Here is a 22142-nt window from a genome sequence, read left to right on the forward strand (position 1 = left end):
AGTGTAATATTTTCGTGTAGACTATGCACTTTAGTGAAATGGGGGCCTGGATTTAGTTTCGATCAAATTTTGTGCAATGACTCCTGAATGTTATGAGAAAAAAGCCAAGTTAAAACCATAGATAGTGTATGATGCAAGAAAATGTATTATTTTTTTTTTATTCAGATAATAATAATATATAGTAATTTCATAATAATCTTATAGAGGTTTGTTTACAGTTGAAGTTAAAGTTTATAATTTGTGAATGTGGTAAAAGTCATGTTTTGGATAGAAAGCACATTGTAGTGAGAGTTTGTAGAAATTTAAGTAAAATGTTGAGGTCAGAGTTGATAGAGCTAAGTTAAGTTGATAGAGAGGAGTGTTTTTATAGTGCTGTTTAGAGTTCTGTTTAGAGTTGAAAGTTGGGTTCAGAGCTGAAAGTTGTTTGTAGATTAGAAAGTTGAGTTTATAGTAAAAAGTTGAGTTTATTCGAAAGATGTGTTAAGAGTTGTGAGACGAGCGTGTTTAAAGTATAGGGAATAGTGTGCTTAGATTTGATAGAAGAGTGTGTTTAGAGTTGAAAGAAGAGTGTGTTTAGAGTTGAAAGAAGAGTGTGTTTAGAGTTGAGGGAAGAGTGTATTTAGAGTTGAAAGAAGAGTGTGTTTAGAGTTGAAAGAAGAGTGTGTTTAGAGTTTTGAGAAGCTTGTATTTAGAGTTGAAAGAAGAGTGTGTTTAGAGTTGAAAGAAGAGTGTGTTTAGAGTTTAGGGAAGCTTGTATTTAGAGTTGAAAGAAGAGAGTGTTTAGAGTTAAGAGAAGTCTGTATTTAGAGATGAGAGATGTTTGTCTTTAGAGTTCAGAGAAGAGTGTGTTTAGAGTTGAGAAAAGAGTGTGTTTAGAGTTGAGAAAAGAGTGTGTTTAGAGAAGAAAGAAGTGTATGTTTAGAGTTGAAAGAAAGACGTTTTTAGGTTTGAGAGAAGTAGTGTTTAAAGTAGAGTTGAGAGTAGCTTGTATTTAGAGTTGAAAGAAGAGTGTGTTTAGAGTTGAAAGAAGAGTGTGTTTAGAGTTTAGGGAAGCTTGTATTTAGAGTTGAAAGAAGAGAGTGTTTAGAGTTAAGAGAAGTCTGTATTTAGAGATGAGAGATGTTTGTCTTTAGAGTTCAGAGAAGAGTGTGTTTAGAGTTGAGAAAAGAGTGTGTTTAGAGTTGAGAAAAGAGTGTGTTTAGAGAAGAAAGAAGTGTATGTTTAGAGTTGAAAGAAAGACGTTTTTAGGTTTGAGAGAAGTAGTGTTTAAAGTAGAGTTGAGAGTAGCTTGTATTTAGAGTTGAAAGAAGAGTGTGTTTAGAGTTGAGTGAAGTGTATGTATAGAGAAGAAAGAAGAGTGTGTTTAGGGTTGAGAGAAGGATGTGTTTAAAGTAGAGTTGAAAGAAGAAAGTGTTTAGAGGTGAAAGTTATGTTTTAGAGTTGAGAGAAGGGTTTTTGTGTTTGGAGTTAAAGGTTGTGTTAAGAAGCAAAAGGTGTGTTTATATTAGAAAGTTCATCGTAAAAAAAGATGAAAGAAGAGTGTGCTTAGTGTCAAGAAGAGTGTGTATAGAGTTGAAAGTTTAGAAATTAAAGTTGTGTTTAGAGTTGCTATATGTCTGTTTTTGTAGTAAACAGTAAATGTGTTTTAGAGAGCACTAAATATAATCATTTTGAAATGCTAAAATCAAAATTTTTCAAGTAAAGGTTGTTATAGGTATTGTTTTTAATAATTAGGATCACCTTTATTCTTTATCCCAATTGCTGACATGGTCAATTTATTTCTCAATCTTCCATTTAATACAGGGTAGCAATCAGTTTGTTTGATATCCGTAAGTCTCAATGTAAGAGTTTAAAGTCTTGCTGTTATGAATCAGCCATTTTACAGCAAGTTTTAAAATAGACTTCAAATGTGTTCACAAATCTGTCTCTATGAAAGTTTTCAGTTAAAAATCCAACATTGTTCTTGATAAGTCTCAACAATCTCTTTACCTCAAATTGTTCAGAATTACATTTTCTTTTCAACCATTGAATTTTACTAGTAAGGTCAGAGTTTTTTTTTTGTTTGATGGTTTACAAAGTGGATGTCTTCATTGTTCCCATATTGTCAAATGTAGAATATTCCAATGTTTTAAATTCAATAGATCCAACATACTTCATTGATACCAGTACATCAAGCCGAATTAGTTTTGTATCTGTTTTGAATATAGTATTCACAATATATGGTTCCTAAAAGGGATAAAGACTTGTTATATTTTTACATAATGGTTACTTTTACTGTAAACAGCATCTGTCAAGCTAATATGAACTTCATTTAATACCTTGACTGCAATAGCCACCTCTCTTTTATCAAGTAAAAGCAGTGATCTGATTGGATTGTTCCTTCAGCGAATACAGCCAATCAGAGTTCTAGACAGAAAATCTGTAAACAGTCTGTCAAAGGCTATAATTTGCTGTATTCGCTGGTGTACAATCCAATCAAATGGCTGCACTCTGTGATACAAGATAGGTGGGTATTGTAGTCAAGGTATAAGATAAAGTTGACATTGACCATTGTGAAGATGTGTTAACAGGAGCATGTGATTATTTCAGCTTATAATAATCTCCAAGCCAATACGAGTACTGGAATGCTCTCTCCACAAAATATTCTGAACTAGTCAGACAATATCTAACGTAAGATTCTATATTGTAGATTTGTTATTTAGTTATCTCAATTTAAGGCCAGACTTTTTTTATTTAATAGTTTACAAGAGAAAAAAATTGATGCCTTTTCAGAGATATAAAAATAAATTTTCTTTTTTTAGAAAAATCTTGTAAAAGAGGAAATATAAAAAAGTCTGACTTAAATACATTTTAAATCAAATTTTTACATTTTTAGTAGAAAAGGCTGGACCTTTTAATTCATTTCATTTTTAATTTCTAGCACAATATATAACATTTTGAATATCCACCTGAATTGTACAGTATTGCAAGAAAGATAAAATTTTATTCAATTTTTTTAAGACCAGTGTAAATGTTATATTGAGGTATAAATTATGATGAGGGTAAACAAACAGATTTTGTCACCGATTTTTGTCACAGACTGGAGTCTTGTCAAGAGTTTCACAGATAATCTTGTCTTAGAAGAGGAAAATCAGCAACAAAACTGTTTGTGTGCCCTCAACATTAGATAGAGAAGTTTTGCTACAGCATTGGTTCTTTCTACTGCTCTATTATGATTGTGTTTTAAAATTCGCAGCAAAATTTCTCGGGTTTCATTGTGCCTTATAGAGCAATATCTAATTTGGAGTTTATGCAATTATTGATGGGCCTTTGTAGAACTCATAAAATTGTAAAAGGAATCCTTGTGTCCTGTGGTTTGCGATCTGTGAATTATTTTGTAGCATGATCTTCTTTGATACAATTCTGCATGAATCTTATATTGTGTGAGTTTGGTAGAGTAATTTTGCGAGATACCAAAATGTATTATGTGTATTTGTACTTTAGGGCCTAACCTCGAAAATTTACTCATGAAATTATAACCTTAATCTGAATAAATTAATCTGAGTTAAGCTAGCTGACTTTCAATAACTCAAGTTTTTTCGAAAAAGACACCCCAGTTTCATGTGTTAGTAGATATATGCTTAATGGCACTGGATGTTTGAGTATATAGTCCTGATTGCTTGTTAATTTGTTTGAGAAAGTATTTGTTGTTTATGTCTTAATGTTTGAGTCTATATGATTGGATGATTGAGTCTATTTATGAAGTTATTTGTTTGGATGACTTTATACTTTTATACTTGCTTTCATTTTAATACACCAAATATCTATCTATATCGTATAAATTTTAACAACTGTCGTCTGAATTTGGATTGTCAAGTAGTCGCGATTTTTTTAAGTTTGATTTTTAACCTTCATTAAACGTTAACTTATACTCTTTGGTAAATAGAAATGAAATTATTAAGCATAATATATTCTGCATATACTAACAAACCAAAGTCAATTTTTCCCATTTAGTACAATTTACAAGTCAAGTTAGGAGATAATTCCCAACAAAAGTATTTCAAGATGAAGACAACTGTCAATCATTATTTTTTGTCGTCAATTTTCTAGGATTCTGGGGTACATTCAGTTAATGAGAATAAGAAATATTCAAGAAATAGATGAAACCTAGGAATGTATTCCCATAAATATGCCTCCATTAAAATTTGATGATTTGACAGTATTTGAAATATTTGAGTAAAGATGCAATATTTGTCAAAGATAAGTAACTTTGTGTTAAGAAGGTTAGATATTTCTAAAGCCTTTCCTATATACATTTATATAATTAATATTGAATATTTAAAAATTATATATATATATATATAAGAGACTATTTATATACATTACATTACTCCTGAATTGCCTTTTTCAATTGGTGCAAAATTTTTAGTAATTCTATGCCTTCCATAGTTGCTCCTTATTAGGGTACATCCATAATTTTAGATGGAGTTTGTATGGCAACAAGTTTCTATGGTAACCACTTATATTTATTGTAACCATGGATTTGTATCTGTTGCCATAGATTTTATTTAGTAAATGTATCATTTGTTTTTGTAACCATGAACAAATGATAAAAAATTTTTTTTAATCATGGATATATTTTGTATGTGTATTGTAACCATGGAAACAATGTGTAAATATTTATATTATAATATATTAATTTACAGTCTTGTTTTTATCCGAACTCCCAAAACTTTGATTAGGGCACAAAACTTAAGTTCAAGAATTGTGGGACAAAATCAAAGAATTTTTTATTCAAACTTCACAAGATAAAATTATACGGAGCAAGGTCATCTAAGACCCTCAGCACCCTTCCCTTTTGAGAGATTCTCTCTTGATCTGGTTGACAATGTTCCAGCTGTACAACATATATTCAATAAAGGTCCAAGAAGATGCAATACAGTAAGACACATTCCAAACTTCTGCCAATAGATGCATTTTTGAAAGGGATTTGAAAAGCACTGCATTAAAAAAGTATATTTTAATATTTTTCCATTAAAATAAAACAATACAACGATAATATTAAATACAGACTACAGTAATAAAAACAATGACAGAACAGTAGGTTTTTTTTAATAGACAAATTCATGACTTTAACTTCACGTAAAAGCTTACTTCCAACAGCAAGGATTAGTTAGTGGCAACATTGAAGGATAGAATCATTTTTACAAGAATAACAACTAAAGTTGATGAAATCAGTTTTCTTGCTTATCCTTGGAGAAACCTTTTGCATTAATCTTTCCCAGTACCTATACAACTAGATTGACTAAAATACATGTAATGAAGAAAGGTGATTTATTCTCACATTGACTGACTTAATGCTTTGAAAAAATAACCATACCTAAATCTGATCCAATCAAAACTGATTTCAAATTTTGAAAATATATTTTTATGCTCTTGAACACAATTTGTTGTATGAAAAATAAAAATTTCTGCAAGAGATCAAGGAACAGAAGCTCTTTTGTTTCGGACTGAATGATTTTGTTTTTGGTAGGAAATCAAGAAGTAGTCTCCATTATTTGAGATCATTTTTGAAACAATGACAGTTGGTCCAAAGACAATCACAAATTTCTTAATATTTAATTACAAAACATGATTAATAACTTCAAAAAATTGGATTAAATAGCTAAATTTAACCAATGAAATTTTGCATTTCAATGGAATTCTTAATCTAAGATGAAAACGAGACTGGATACCATGGTAACACAGAACGTGAACATGGTTCATAAGAGTTAATAGTTGATACAGTATCATGGTTACCATCTGCAGTGTAGTCTTCAACACCAGGGTAGGTAGATGAGATCGCTGGAAAATATGCAGGTTTAACTCCACTGTACTCTAAAGGACTTGATGTTAGAGATGAAAGATGATAAGGTTGTTTTAATGAATGATGGGATACCCCATTACAATTTTCAGTGAAGTTACCCGGGTCACCAAATGGAGACTGATGTTTCTCGTGGGGGGAAACAGACGAGGGAGGGGTCATGCCAAAAGTTTCCATACCTGTTGGCATAGAAACAGATAACGATGATGTTGTGTAGGTAGCCATATTTGAATAATGGCCGTTAAGTGAAGGTTTCGAAAGTCCCGCAACACAAAATGGATGCTGTTCTTTATATTGCTCACTAGAGGGGGGTGTTAATATATTAGATGACATATCGTTGTAGTAGGTTGGACGGGTATTACAGCGTATAACTGACTCCCGATTAGCATATAGACTTCGTAAGAAATTGGTAGCTGGTAGTGTTTCAGCACCATTATGACTGTTTGACCCCGCCCATTGTATTGTAGATTTTTTACCAGATTGTCCAGAGTATAAATGAGGATCCGATTTAGAGTCTTTACTTGCTGGTAAATGTCTGTTCATGGCTACTTCTAAATCTTTAACAGAGCTAGGAGTAGTCTCCCCAGCATGTGATGTTGATCCTATTGTCCAGTCTTTATCATGATTGTGTATTAAATCTGATTTACTTGTTAGATCTTGTGGCCCTGACACTACTTGGTTTCCATTTGTATCTATGGTACCACACATCACGTCTGCATTGTCAGAAAAACTATAACAGTTCCTAAGTTTCTTGTCACTCTCAGATTCATTCAAATCAACAGAAAAATCATCCCGTTTACGTTTCCGAGGTTTATCCATTTTTCTGCGACTATTTTTGACATCTCTGCTGTCACTTTTTTCTCCATATATGATCACTTCTTGGCCAAGTTCTTTGTTATCATTGTCATTTCTATCTTTAGCATTTTCATCCTTTCCTTCATGGCAGACATTGTTATTGGTTGAAGACATTATATCTTCATCTTTACTATTATGGGATATAGAAGGTTCTAGTTTGGGACTTGTCGAATCTGAAACAAGAAAAATTTAAAACTGAATTTCAATGCAAATTATGGAGTAATAAAAAAATGTTCATCGATGAAAATGGATTTTCAAGAATTTGCCCTCGGTATTGCCTATGACAGTCATAATAAGCCATTTCGGAAATGTCTTCCATATTGGATAGATCAGAAAGGCAAATGAAAGATGATTTTCACATTGAAGAGCTATCATACCTAATTGAGAGCCGAGTTCACTCTGATCGCTGTGATCTGATTGGTCAGTTCCAAGATTGGAGGATCCTGGTAGTTGCCACAGGTCTAAAATGATGTCTTCATTTTCAACACCACTAGAATAGAGAATATAAATTATTACATAATTATTTCTACTGTTGGCTTTATTTTGCCTTGTTTATCTTTGTTATCTTTAAGCTAAGCAGTTCACAAAATGAAGGACATCTTGAAACCAAGAGGCAAAAGGCCTGAATATCAGCAACACACTGTGGAATGTGCTAGAATGTACTAAAGTAAAGGAAATTATTGGTCACAAATTTGTGTATGAAAATTGTACCTTAAAACATAGTTAATGGCCACAATACTTTGTTCATCGTTATTTTTACTACTATATATTGTAGTAGCACACGTCTGTAGCCAGATGTATCCTCCATTCTTATTGGTTAATCTATAATAGTCTGATAAAACTTGACCCTTGGCTAATACTGAAAATATACAATTTCATCAGAAATATAACTTAGTAAGACCCCATCCTATTAGGGACTAGGACCATATCAAAAGTTTAACAGGAGAAAATTTCCCAGAAGTAGGCTGTATATCTTCATTTGCCATATACCTTTTAATTTTGTCCCATTCTAAAGGGAGCCATTAACCTTTGATGGTTGGGAGTTGATAATTTCATATATTAGTACACAGTAATTTACTTTTTCACCAAAACTCACTTGAAGGAGTTGATGAAAAAGACATTAAGTTGGTATGAAAAGTTAATATCTACTTACAGTCAACATGAGCTTTACGTAGTTTATGTAAATCAGCAGCATGACAGAAATCATATATCAATCTATTGGTCATATCTTCTGATGATAAATCCATTAATTCACAAATACTAAAATATATAGATAATATCAAAAATAAAAAATTTTGCATATATTCTTTACAATTTGCTACAAGGTTTTGGTCAGAACTAGCGCCTTATTCTTGACAATTCATTGATTATAAAATTGCTGTAAGCTGATTGGATAGTAAAACTAAATTGAGTTCAGTGATTGACCAATTACTTTCATATTTGGAGAATAAGACTATATAAAAGAATGAGGAGTTTTATCAGAATTTAACATAGATTATCTCCCTTTAGTCTTCGAATCATCAACCAATACACCACAAACTGAACTTTGGAAAGCTCTTCCATTGTACAAGCTATACTATAATGGAAATTTCTTGAGATTTTCTACCAAATGAGACTTGTAAATTTGGCTTTCTTATCAATTGAATTTTTGGAAGAAAAAAAGGAAAGAAAAAAGTTGCTCTCTGGATGTGTTGGGTACTTAAAGTGTTGTAGCAAGCAGACTATGCAAGGAAGGAACTTGGACAAAATACTTACATAGGCTCACAATAGACAAGTTTAAAATCAGGAGTCATTCGTGTTATAAAAGTATCATTATCTATTCGTAACTCAGTAATGGTAGGTGGCGGTAATGCTATTGCTACGGCAACCATACCCAATAAGGTTGGTGATTGTTTACGATTTACAGTAAAGCTCATCTGATGCCTCATTCTTCCCAAAATATGGACAACCTGTAAAAGAGAAAATCAATGTCAAAACATTTCCTTGCAAAATTTTGTTCTTTTGTAATACAAACTATTGTATGCTTATAATGGGAAATGTTTCTCTCATTTATGTCACATGATTTCCTATACAAGTCATCAAATAAATTATGCCAAATACATGTGAGACACAATTTCATTAAACTCTGTATCATTTGTGCTTGTACATCAAGGTGTAAAATCTTCCAAGAGTTATCTCCCATTAGTCTACAAGCTTCACTTTAGGTACACTGAGATGATCAAAGCAACTTTCAACTTTTAATCGATTTTCAACTGTTTGTAATCTGCTTTTATTCAATGATGGCATACTATATAAAACAATTTGATCCATACCTGATAACATATGATCTTTGAAGATTTACTTGAAACTATGAAAAGATGTATTTTATATTTGCAATTATATGCTACCGTATTTCATTATTCCAAAATATTTTTTGATATGACTCTTTCTTGGTTTAATAGATAAAGAAATCAAACTTATACTGCAAAAAAAATAATTTCTCACCCTATAGCCTTGTGATTTAGTATGAACACCACGTTTAGTTAAAGTTGATTTCATTCGAATACAGAACGATCGGTCTGGTCCTTTTGCTGGGTTTGGGTTCATCACATACCCTCTCTCTCCAGGGGGAGTTGTAGATCGTGGTCGTGATGTAGATGATACATCATCTGATGGCGACCCAGGTGTTGAACTACCTGAAAACATCAAAATCAATTATGAAGTTCTTGTTAAAAATATTTGAATCTTTGAAAAAAAAAGGATGGACTAACTGTCTATATGTGGCCATGTGTGCTACAGGTTGTGCATGTTCAAGATCCCTTGTTACTTGGAAACTGAATAATAGTAGGTTAATGCTGCTATTCTAGTAGTTTCCTCCTTGAACACTGCATGGCATTGCCTGTCTCCACAGGTGAACAACAGTTGGATGTAAAACTCCACATTATTTGACTATGTACTTACATTGTGGTAAAGAGAGACCAAGTTGTTCTGAGAGTTCAGGATGATCAGCTTGGTGAGTATAATCAAAAATACTACTTCCTGTCATCTCAACCTATAATATCAACATTTTACACTCAGTGATTACACAGAAACAACCAGGCCTATATTTTACAAGGTTAACAACTTAGGTTTACAAGTAAGGATCCTTTCTACCGGCTGGTTCTTGGCCAAATTCTTGGCATTGATCTTCCCAGGATTAACCATTCTCATTTACAGCTTGGTCGATGCTTGGAAATTAGGAGAAAATTTGAATTTTATGTCATTGAATCCTAGCAAACTAGAGTAGTGAGTGCATAAGAAAACAGAGCGAGATAATGGTTATGTCAAATACAATCTTTCTCATTATTAGCTTTTAGCTTGTTAGGTATAAAGAAAAATACATAAACTATGCTGGTAGATTCTGTTGCACCTAGTCCAATACTATCACATGATCTTTGGTAAATTTTAAAACAATTGTTTGAATTATTTAACAATTATCTGGAGGCATTAAAAAAGAAGAGTAAATTTTGTACTTAATCAAAAATAGTTTTCAATCAATAGTAATTTTTGTACAAGAATTTTATTTCAACGACAATTTGACTATGAAGAACTATCATTGTGTTCAAACAAGAAATCACTATCATAGTGTCATTTTAAATAATTTTTTGGATGAAATTGTAGCAGACATTTTATCTCAAAGGAAAGGCTATTTCTCAGAATAATCCAGGTTAACTCGTTTGATTCAATTTACTTTTTTTAACGATAGTAGTCCCTGTTGTCTAATTAACCATAATCTAATTAGCTGTTTTATCATCATTAATTACACCAAGTGATTAAACTCCATCAAAATAAACCCTGGTTTTTAATTGGTTAATTTGAGGAGAGCGAAAATTGTCACATGAAAACTCTGTCAGCGAATTAACATACAGATGGCAACACTTACTGTCCAACAGTAAATTAAATGCTTGGAGATAATTTCTCATTTCCGCCCAAATTAAGCGTTTATTCACCAATCAATCAAATTAATCAATTTGCCGTCAATTATTGAGTGGGTGGAGCAACTGTAAAATGATTGACAGATCAATCTTGAGGATCAGTGTGAATTACGACAAGATAATTAGACGCTTGTCAACACCAGAAACAACATGGAGGGAAACAATTTAACCGTCAGGACCCTAGGGAGCAATTGATCAAACACTAGTCTTGTGTTTCAGGGTTGGTTTAATATGCCTAGTGCCATCACACCAAATTTTAAAATCATTATTTGTTGTAGACATCTTAAAACTGATTCCAAAATTCTGAGAAACGCACAAAGAATGCAGACATCAGACAAAAAGATCCAAAATTAATCTCTATCTAATGTTTTAAAGTGCCAGAGGTTAATTGACCAAAATAGATATGCCCCAACCAATTTCATAAGCTCTATCTATCAAACTTTATATTTGACTTATGTTTTGGGGGTGGGACAAAAATCAAAGTTCCAAGGCCAATTTGATTCATAATCCTTAAGTCCAAAAAGATTTTTTCATAGGGCATTTTACACTTTCCTATCAACAAATGATTAAACATTATTATTGTTATATGGAGTTGAAGTTAAACAACCCCTAGGGTTCACCTGCCTCAATACCCAATCAAAGTCCATTATATTCAACTCTAATTTGATTTTAGGGGTTGACCTGAAATAACCCTGGGTCACGTGGGGCATGTTGTTGTCATCCCCCCAGGCTCAATAAAATCTCTCTATTTAATTTTCCTTTCAATCAACTCTCTAATTTGATGATTTGGAGATTTTATTGGGAGTCTTACGGGACTCAGTCTAACTCTAAATTGAAGATTTCTTTGAAGTCACAGACTTGTGGAAGCTTGAAATTTTCCTGCAATTTATAAGAAATGTCTTAACAGAAATTCTTTTTTTAACATGTAATATATTTTTAACATTTAATTCCTTAATTAAAATGTTGTCACTCTTACTGAAATTTCACTCAGAAAACTAACCATCGCAGATTTCAAATTCAAAAACCATAAAGTGAAATAGCCTCAAGTGTCTGAAGTCTGAAATTTCATTGTTTTTTTTTTCTTTTTTAGTTTTTTTGGAATTTAATTTCAAATGTGATCTAAATAGTTGAAATCCAACTTTATCAGGTAGTTAAAAACATGATGATAATCAATAAATAACTAAGAACACTATTATAGATATACTACTCCTTTCTTTAATTCACATACAGGAATCTTTATCAAGCACAAAATAATAATGATAGAACACAGAACAACAGGTATATATACATTTAGAGATTATGATGATAATCATTTTATCAAAATTACCTTGCCTTAAATCACTTATCTGGATGACTTTTGAAAATGTTTCATGAATTAAAATAGACACATTTCATGATTTTTAACTGATATTTTTCATGGACAGAGGAATTTAAGGACTTGTATTTGATTTTTGATATTGACTATTCAGTATGTGATAGTTGGCCTGCATTAGTTTATTTCTGTAACAGAAGCATTTTGTGATTTCTCAAGCTAAAAGCTATAATGAAACTTTTCCCTGATATTCAATTTTCAGTTCAGATGTAAAATGTTGCAGTTTCATACTAGGGGATTATGAGATTAATATAGGATTAGCAGGAGTTAATTGGTATTTAATTAATATATAATATAACCTACCTGTGATAAGCCCAGGTATATTGACACTGTTTCTGATATATATAAAAATCGACCATCATTCGACAAAGCAAAACCAAACCCATCCAATGACTGAAATAGAAAAAAAATTGATTTTACAAATACTGAGAATGTCAGCTCCACTATAATAATCTATAATGAAAATTTCCACCATTACACTTGAAAAATCTATCATAGAATATTCTTTAAGGCCTTGACAATTCCAAAAAATATAACCTCAGTTTAAATCTTTGACGAAAAACTTAAATTACTAGTTTGATACTTTTGATTAAGAAGTTTGAAATTATAGATGAAAAATATATGCAAGCATTCAGGTAAAGATAGAAACAGAACTCTCTGTTAAAATTCTTTTACTATTTGACAAAAAAAAATATTCAAAGTTAAAAGTTAATTAATATTAACGAAGTCTATTCTGAATTAATTAGAATTTTATTTGAAAGAGAACATTAAATATTTGAAATCAACTTAAATTCTTCAATTCAGCAAGTAAAGGACGACCAAACGATATTCTTCAAAATTTTCAATCTGGTTCTTGAGATGTGGAATGCCTTTGACACAAATAACTTAGGATCAAAATAAATTCTTCTCAAACACTGGACTGAGAGGAAAACCAAATCAATTTAAAGAATAAGTAAGAGAAATTAGTGAAATGAATAGTTTCAATTTTTGGATAAAAAAGTCTGGTATAATTTGTCGAGCTCCTAATTGCGATGAAATTTGACTATGTTTGTTAAAACAGTTCAAAGAAAGTTTGTATACCAAACAAACATACAATTCATTTCTGTCAATATTTGATGGTAAGCCTTCGCGTTCTTTCTACTTTCGTTTTGTAAATACAGATTGTAGAAACATCATACAGGTCTTTTACATTAGTCCAATTTCCAATCGGATTCAACACCTAATCTAAAATAAACGTAGAGATTAGGACAGTACTTTGAAAGGTACGGTACTCTACTACTAATAAACAGTCACCTTTTGACTTCACTTGTCAAAGTCCTGATTTCAAAACCTCAGAATTAGTACAGAGGTGAAAACAGGTGAATCTGTGGTAAAATATTCACTTTTAACTATTTACTCAACTTTATTTATAAAAAATTGACAAATTTCACTATTTTTGATTTTTAATTTTTTTTTTTTTAAATAATTAACAAAACTAAATTGAGGACATAAAAAATAAATAAATCAATAAATAAATATTCATTAAAAGCACATTTAAGCTCAATTAAACAATTATTTTTAAGGGAATTCAGAGCCAATAAAAGGGATCACCAAAAAATGGTTCGAATTCTTTTAAAAATCTAATCCACCGCATATAAACAGAAAAAGGAAAATCAGAAAAATGAAAAATAAACGAATTAAAAGTTGTTGAAATAAAAACTAATACAATTAAAGTTGAGTTGAAGAGATCTTGACTCGGGTTGAAATTGTCACAGAAAATATTGACATAATATTTCAACATGAGGAAAGATAAAAGACAAGGTTTTGTTAATCCAAGTTTTTGATATTTGGGTTGACTGAAGTTGTTTGTACTCTGTTTGTACCTATATAGTCATACTGTGTGGTGTAACAAGTCTTAAATATGGAGTTTTACATCCTATTTTTCTACACCTTAATAGACTAATGTAGAAAAAGAGCAATTACTCATTCTTTCACAAGTCTGCACTCAGAAAGATAATCACAGGAAAGGTGTAATATGGTGGTATAAAGGTTTTTGTAAAATGTAAAATCTATTTTTCTTTCAGATGAGATAAGTAACCATGGAAGATTGTATAATTTTCATCTAATGTGCCTTTCAGTTTTCAATAAATAAAAATCCCACTTGATTTTGAATTTGACTGAATGGAGACCACCTCAAAGTTTAACTTTATATTTTGAATATCCAAGATAAGTCAATGTAGATTTTCAACTTCATTTTTAATAAAAACTGTACCAGGTCTTTTTATGCCTAATAAAAAAATTCAGTCTCAAATGTAAAAAGAATTCAACGTTTAAATTTGAGGTTTTAAGCTAAAAACATTTACTCCTAGCATTCAACTTGGTAATTAGCATAATGTTACTACGACAACGCTAATATTATACCAAGGTGATAAGGACTAATAAAACGTAACACACGGTAACTAGATAATACATAAATTATCTCCCTTGTCTTGTCTTTAAATTCACGCACTATTTACTCAGCTGACTTGGCTCATGTAGACAAATATTGTAGTAAATCGGTTTAATCCTAACGTATTCCTACCTACTTTTATGTATAATTAGTTCACTTTGATGAAAATAATTAAAAACAGTTGAAAACTTGAATCTCTTCACTCCATGGTTGACATTTTTTATAAAACTCTCCAGTGATATTTAACAAATGAAGCAAAGGAAGGCAACTCTGAATCTGACAAATTATCTTTAATCTGTCCTACAAAATATTTCAGACTGTCATGATTGTTGCTAAGACGTTAAAATTTACATTTTTGCTACATCTAATATGCCTATCATAGATTTAGCATCAGACTCAAAAATGGCAAAGCAAACTCACAAACCATAAAATGACGATTTAAAATCGAAGACTAATGACAAATCTATGGTCTAATTTGACTGGCTATATTTTTTATCCAATTTGTATAGAAATCAATTTTTTGTCAAATCATATCGACTGATACATAATTTATTATTTCTGGGCCGATAGTATGTCAATGTCAACTTCCTGTGGTTTATTCAACACGGAAGACCAAACAAAATATAACAATGTAAGGTTACAGTTCGTACCACTGTTATTAACCCTTTTATAATCAAATTAAGCATAAAGTTAACCCTTGACGCGTGATGTTTAATCAATTATTATCTGCCTCTGGAATTCCGTGGAGAACATCGTCACCTTGTGGTACTGGAATTCCTTCGACAGAAACATTTGTCATCATCGCCATCAATCGGAAATAAAATTTCAACGGAAAATTCTGAAGAAATTGTCGAGGGAATTGAAAAGAGAATTTCCAAGTCGTCGCACGTTCAAGTTTCATCAAAATATAATTCTACTCGCCTAATTTAATTCTGGCGTATGAATTTCCTCATTTATCTCTGTTTGTTTATTTCATAATTTAATTTTGGAATTCATGAATTTTGTTAATTGCAAATCAGCCGAAATCAACCGAAATCCTGGCGCCATTTTCTTGATATCATTATTAAGACAATATTGCTTCTATAATTAGTGTTTTTCTTCAATAACAAAATATTTCATTAATTAAACTAATTGATAATACGGAAGCAAAAGTGAATATTCAATATTGAAAAATACCACAAAAAGTTAAAATTTGTCATTTGAAAACATTAATTACACAGAATCAATTCCCCTGAATCGCTATTACACCTACCCCCCTCTACACCACCATAAATATAATAGATCATTGTGTCTCACAAATTCAAAATGAGCTGATATAGCAATAACTAAAAAAATATAAATCAAAGAAAATGAAATCAGGTGTAAATTTTAACAGAAAAATTCTCATAAATATTGAACCAAAAATACCAGAATGATACAAAACTTATACAAAGTACAGAAAACAAAATGTCGTTAATATTGGATATTAATTAACATTGACGGACAAAATGAATCAATATCCAGAATAATCTGTCAATTAACAGGAAGATTCCTTTAAATCACAGTCAGACGCCATGAAATTCCAACTTGTCAATAATCAATTAATATGATAATGAGGCTATGACTCTACGTTAAGACGTAATAATTGCCCCAGCTAAGACTAATTTACGAGTTAGGGGGATTAATACTTCAGATTGAGTTGAAATCATTTTACCATGTTTTGATGATTTGTTGTTAATTAAATTCTGATTATTTTTAGTATTTATGATTAATTTTTGATCAATAGTATTCATTGAATAATTTAAATACAAAATATCTTCAGTATCTAGAAGGCACTGATCAGCTAAGTTCCATTTTGTTTAATAGATAGTATAGAAATAAAATCAAAAAGCAATCAAATGGCTCCCAAATTGAGTTTTTCTATTTCTGTTCAGTTGATATAGATTATATGTATAAATTCATGTTTAAGTTCGTGATCTCTTCAGAGTTTTGCAAATCATAAGTCAATATTCATTGATTGATGCTTTAATTCAAAGTTGATTATTGAGGCAAAATATTTAAATTTAAAGTTTCCAACCACCCCATCAGCTGAAGTTATAAGAATCAATGACATTTTGATATGATGGTCTCATGCTAGAAAATGAAGTTATAAGTATCAAGTTACCTGTAAAACATGTGTACCATGTCGTGTATCAAAAATATCCATAGCTATATTACTCCTTCTTCTTCCTCCACCTAGAATCAAACAGATTCACATTACAACAAAATACAACATATTTTCAATTTTTTTAAACATTTCTAGACTGTGGTAAAACAGTATGGGAGAAATTGTGGGGACTTTGACAGGAGAACATTTATTAGCAGGCCTGTAGATAAGAAATCTTTTGCCCCTCCTGAAAAGTTAAGATTACTTGACTTTCTCGTTGAGTCACACAGTTGAAGCCCCCTTTGTAAGATTTGCCCCCCCCCCCCCCCCCCCCTAAAAACCTTGGGTAGCTATCTGCCTGTTTAATAGAACGTATTACAGTACAATATCAATGTTGGTGCTCTATTCTGTACTTATTGACAGTAGAGATGTAGGAATCGAGTTTTAAGTCACAATTTTTAGCACCAAAATGGCTAATAGATCGAAATTTCAAAGCAATCTCTGCACGAATATTTTGGACCAGGACCATGTGACCTTGATATGTCCGAACTGATAGTCTATATACTTTATACAGATAATAATAATCATGATAAAGATAAATAACAATATGAATGTTATCATTGTATATCATAATCATAGGGGATTAACTAACAGTCACAAGATACTATTTAAATCTAGTAATAGGACAATAAATGGGTGTACCAAAACATTTATTTTTGCTGTACTAGAAGAGCATTGTATCCGAATTTTTTTAGATGAATGTTGCTCGCAAAAGATGTGTTTTACATGCAAATGGAGCTCAGTTTCTATCTACATCACTTTTTAGAATTAAAATCTGGCATAAGTCTCCCCTACATTTGACAAAAATACACCATGGAAGTTTTGACAGTTGTTCCTTCTCAGATTAAATCAATGTTATATGCAGATATTATAGATATTTATGGCCAATAAAAATACTTTTATTCCTCATTGTATGGTCAAGTTCTTCAAAACAATAACAAAGTTCGGACGCAACAAATATGATTTTTTTGTTCTCACACAAACCAATCCTAATATCCAGTGTCTTAAAATTGACATATTTATCTTCGTGACTGTCCTAATTAATTATTGTAAAAACACGAGATGACCATGTCCTAGAGTAAAAAATATAATAATAATCATCACTGACCGACGTCCACTTGTCTAGACTACCTGAATTATGACCACTACCTTTCTCCTAATTAATTATTTTTTATTTTGTGTTTTTATTTTCTCGCAAGATGAGTGTCAGGTAAATAAACATTTTTGGATTTTTTTTCTTTTTTATCTTTTTGATTTATACTTTTTGTAGTTTGTTTTTCTCATTTCATAAACCAATATAGAATCTTTAGTTTAATAATTTACAATGTTATTTTACAGGTAAAATTTTTGATAGAACAATCAAACCTAGAGCTTAACTTGATGTAAATGTAGAATATCAAAAGGCATCAACCAAAATAATCTTAATTTTTTTATGATTTGTAATGATCAAATTTCAGATCAGTGCTAGAAAATGATCACTGTCTATTTTATGGCGTCTAAGATACTACCAGCTGGTAGCAATTCCATGCTTAGTGATTCTGAAAGTAGCAATATCATCTGAGCCCACTTTACAGCAATAGACCTTATTCACATGACGGCCATATTGAATTCTAAACAAGGCTCATAATGCAAAGCCTCCTTCTCTAATCTCACTAACTCGAAACTAATTATAATTTACACTAATTAACATTTACATCATTAAATTTGGAATTGATGAATTTTACCATTTTTGAGAAAGGACAGTTTTAGACCATTTTCTTAGTTTATCGAGTGTATAATGACGTCAAATTGGCTATTAATTCATATGACGTCGCCATCTTATCAATGGATGACGTAATTTGAGTTATGAACCTCGCTTTCAGCGTGTATAAGGTCTATGATACTCAAACAAGTGGCTAAGATGCGCTCACTGAATGGATGCTGTGAAACAAATGTGTCATGAATCTTAAATATATTTGTACCGTGTAGAACCACCCGTGAATTTGTCATGATGCTGATAACTAGCTCTGTTTAATTTCTATTTCATTATTTCCTTTTCACAATAAATTCATATTTTATCTCATTAAACTCTTCTAAAAACATCCCAGTTACTGTCACAAGTTTCAAAATGTCTTCCGAAATGACAATGCTGGTTGAGAACTGTGACAGTAACGGTCATGTCAGTTGTATAATGTAGAAATATGTCAAGTCATAATATTCTGATGATGTTGTATTATATAGAAATATCACCAATTGTAAGATTATGATAATGATTTACCATGTTCCCCTTTCCCCCGGGAACAGACCCATGGCTACAAGGGGCACAGGGGAACAATGTTCCCGAAAAATATGGATTGCCCCCCAGAAAAAATTCTTTAACCAAATCCCCCCACTCCCCACCGCCCATTTTCAAATTCTTTATTATTGTTCATTGTGAAAGAATTGCTGATTGATTCATAGAAATGGTGAAATTCATCTAAAGTATTTTGCTCATCAGGTGCTTAATGCTATCATATATTATATTATTCAAATTCATTATAAAATTTGGCAACTGAATAAAATGAAAACAATTAAGAAATTTGAAGTTTAATCAGATTGAGAGAGACATTTACAGGATATTAAATTTTGAGTTCACATCATTATTTCAAAAAAACCTGAGTATTTTTATAAATAAAAAGGGAATAAAAAAATGACAACCGTGTTGTTTGCTAGAGTTGTTGACAGTTTAATATGGCTGGTAAATAGTTTGTTACTAGAAGACAGTTGGCAGTGTTGACTGTTATTGTTTTACTATTATCTACCTGACAACTTGTCCAAAATCAACCTAATCCACAAATTTACCTCAGCTACTCTCACGCAAATATCGGGATGATGGGCCACTTATGGGCACCTTGGTCATCTGAGGATCTCGATAGGGATGCCGCTAAAAACAACCCCTCACTAAACAGTGTCAGAGCTTTCAACAAAAGCTCCAGGTTGATGGCGAGATAAGGGAACCTACAAAAGACCTTCGGACGACCAAACACATCCGACTGACAGTTTTAAGAATGTACTGTTTTCCAAAAGATTTAACAACAGAAGATGATTCCTTGAGGACTGAGGCTTCAAATCTAAAAGGTAGAGCTCAATCGCAGGATCTTGATGTTTTTCAAAAAATGTCGCCAATTGACCAAAGAAATGATCAGGTATTATTGGGACCTAAACAATACTTGGTGAAATGGGTTATTATTCCAAAAAAATGGTTAAAGGCATTCAAATGTCTAAACTAAAATGAATGACTGACAGTCTCCTTAAATCTTTAAATAAAACAATTTAAGAAAATCTGAAGGAAATTTTTGTGGTTTTTCAAGGAGCTAGGCTACAATAAATAACTGAAGTTTTTCAAGAATTTGACATTTATATCTATATGAAGAATTTTCTACGAAGGATGGGGCATTTACACTCGGAAATATCAAAATATGCTTTCTTCAGTTAATGGTTTTGTTGGCAAATGGTCAAACTGATTAGACACTGTTTCCTAGGTTACAAATGTCCAAAATGTCATTCTGGGTTGTGGATATTGGAAGAAAAATTCCTGAAAGTTTTTGCAAACATTGAGAGTGGTATCATTTAATCCATGTACTAAAGATTCTTGTGACTTTGAATCCAATTGTAAGTAAATGTTTATCAAACTTAATGTCCAAAATCTATTTTGTGGTGAACAAATTGAAGAAGCAGAAGTATATTTTGGAAGCATTGAAAGTGGCACCATAAATCTTGCACAGAGATTGTGACTGACGATTCCCTCAATAAAAGCTCTTCATTGAAGTTATCATACAGAAAATGGTTTTAAAGGTTAAAAAACCTTAAAGATAAAAACCTGATATAACATTAATGAATAAAACTTGATAAAACTAGCAGATTCTCTCACAGAGAGACTCGCCACGCCATTTTATTTCAAGCCACTGTTTTATGACATAATTATCGTAAAATTACGCTATCTGTCCCGTAAACAAGATTTAGAAATTATTATCTCTAAAAGGGTCATCTAATGGCGTGAATTATTAGCGAAATTTGACAGTTTTAGCTGCACTAGCTTTTCACGGTTTCAGGCAATTTCTGTTCGTTTACATCATTTAGATAGTGGACTGATTATTCTGACTGGAAATAGAATCAATTTAAAAATGTACTCAGGATGTGCTCAAATTGTGGGCGGTCAATGCTGGAGTTACTTGAGATGTTTTCTGTGTCAGAGAGAAACCCAAGTTTAATTTCAAAGTAAAAGATATACTTATACTTAAAGATGTAAGGGTGGTTGAAAGGTAACTAGTTATTTTTTAACAGAAGGCACTGGCACAGGGTAAAAGTATTATTCCTTAAATTTTATGTGAAAAAAAGGAAGTTACAATAGATGATCATAAGAAATTGTCTCCAAAATGCTACTTTTATTTATTCACTGAAACTAGTAAATGGTGTCTATTAGAGGGGCCGTCCTTTTCAGACTAAACATATAGCTAGATAACCAATGAATACCAAAACATGATGTCATGCTGTATTGGAGATAATCAACTCTATTTCATCGTCAATGTAGGTTTAAATTTTTAATTCTCTGAATCTGTATTTTATTAGCCTGATACAAGTCAATAAATAAGAAATTTATCATGTAATAGTTTTATAACATCTTGATTACTACATCTGGTTTTAACGTCTGCTAAATATCACTGCCATTAAAACATATATCACCTTAAATTAGTTTCTGTTAACAAATCTATCCCCCTGTCAGTGACTTGGGCAGATGCCCGCAGATGACCTTAACCGTCTAAAAAAATTTGACTGCATTTATGCTGTCAGTTTGAAAATACCATTAAGCCATTTTGAATTCAGTTTATTGGTGCACTTGACAGCCATCATTCTTCAGGCTTAAAGACCAATTCTTAAGAAATAATATAAATGGATTTTAACATACTATTCTGCATTCAATTGGGCAAATGGAGCTCGGTAATACCATTCAATGTGCAATGAGACAAATTTTGCTAAGACAGACAGACAACTCTTTTTCAATCTCCGACACAACACAATATCACAGATACACAGTTTAAAGTTAAATTGACCCTACCTTTATTTTTATTGGGAGCTGGATCTCGATTCCAAGGTGGGTCACCATGACCCGAGAAATCACGTAACCGTAGGTAACTTATAGAAAGGCGTATAATAGAGGCTTTATCCAGTTGACTAGTAATGGCCGCTGGCAATGGCAACATCTTGGCCAATTCGTAAAACTCATAATTCTCCTTCCCTCGTCTGGACCTGGCAGCATCACGAGATTTCTCTTTCCTTACTTCTAAAATACTGAAAATAAAAATAGTTTGAATTTAAACAAATGGAAACATACATGACAAATATTTTCAGATTTTCTAATCAGCTCAACTGAGAGTTTAACATCTTTGTTTGTCAGATTCTTTGATAATTCACTTTTTACATTATTGAGGTTTGGCTGACCTTGCTAGGTTAAGGGGAGATTGATCTCCCCACTTCTAAAAAGATTTAGG

At 31.6% G+C, this 22142-nt stretch overlaps 1 protein-coding gene across 1 annotated transcript; it reads right to left on the minus strand.

Annotated features, from left to right (window-relative positions):
- Window positions 1-6931: 6931 nt before the first annotated feature.
- On the minus strand, window positions 6932-21941 carry LOTGIDRAFT_127403 (hypothetical protein; the record flags this gene model as incomplete). The annotated part of the gene is made up of 9 exons (XM_009063373.1): window positions 6932-7187; window positions 7409-7556; window positions 7851-7957; window positions 8453-8646; window positions 9182-9345; window positions 9638-9728; window positions 12326-12415; window positions 16594-16658; window positions 21710-21941. Coding segments are annotated over 9 exons (1347 nt in total), but the record flags the coding sequence as incomplete, so codon positions are not given.
- Between the last annotated feature and the right edge of the window lie 201 nt (window positions 21942-22142).

Source organism: Lottia gigantea, assembly GCF_000327385.1.
Source record: "Lottia gigantea unplaced genomic scaffold LOTGIsca_57, whole genome shotgun sequence".
Taxonomy (NCBI): Eukaryota; Metazoa; Mollusca; class Gastropoda; family Lottiidae; genus Lottia; species Lottia gigantea.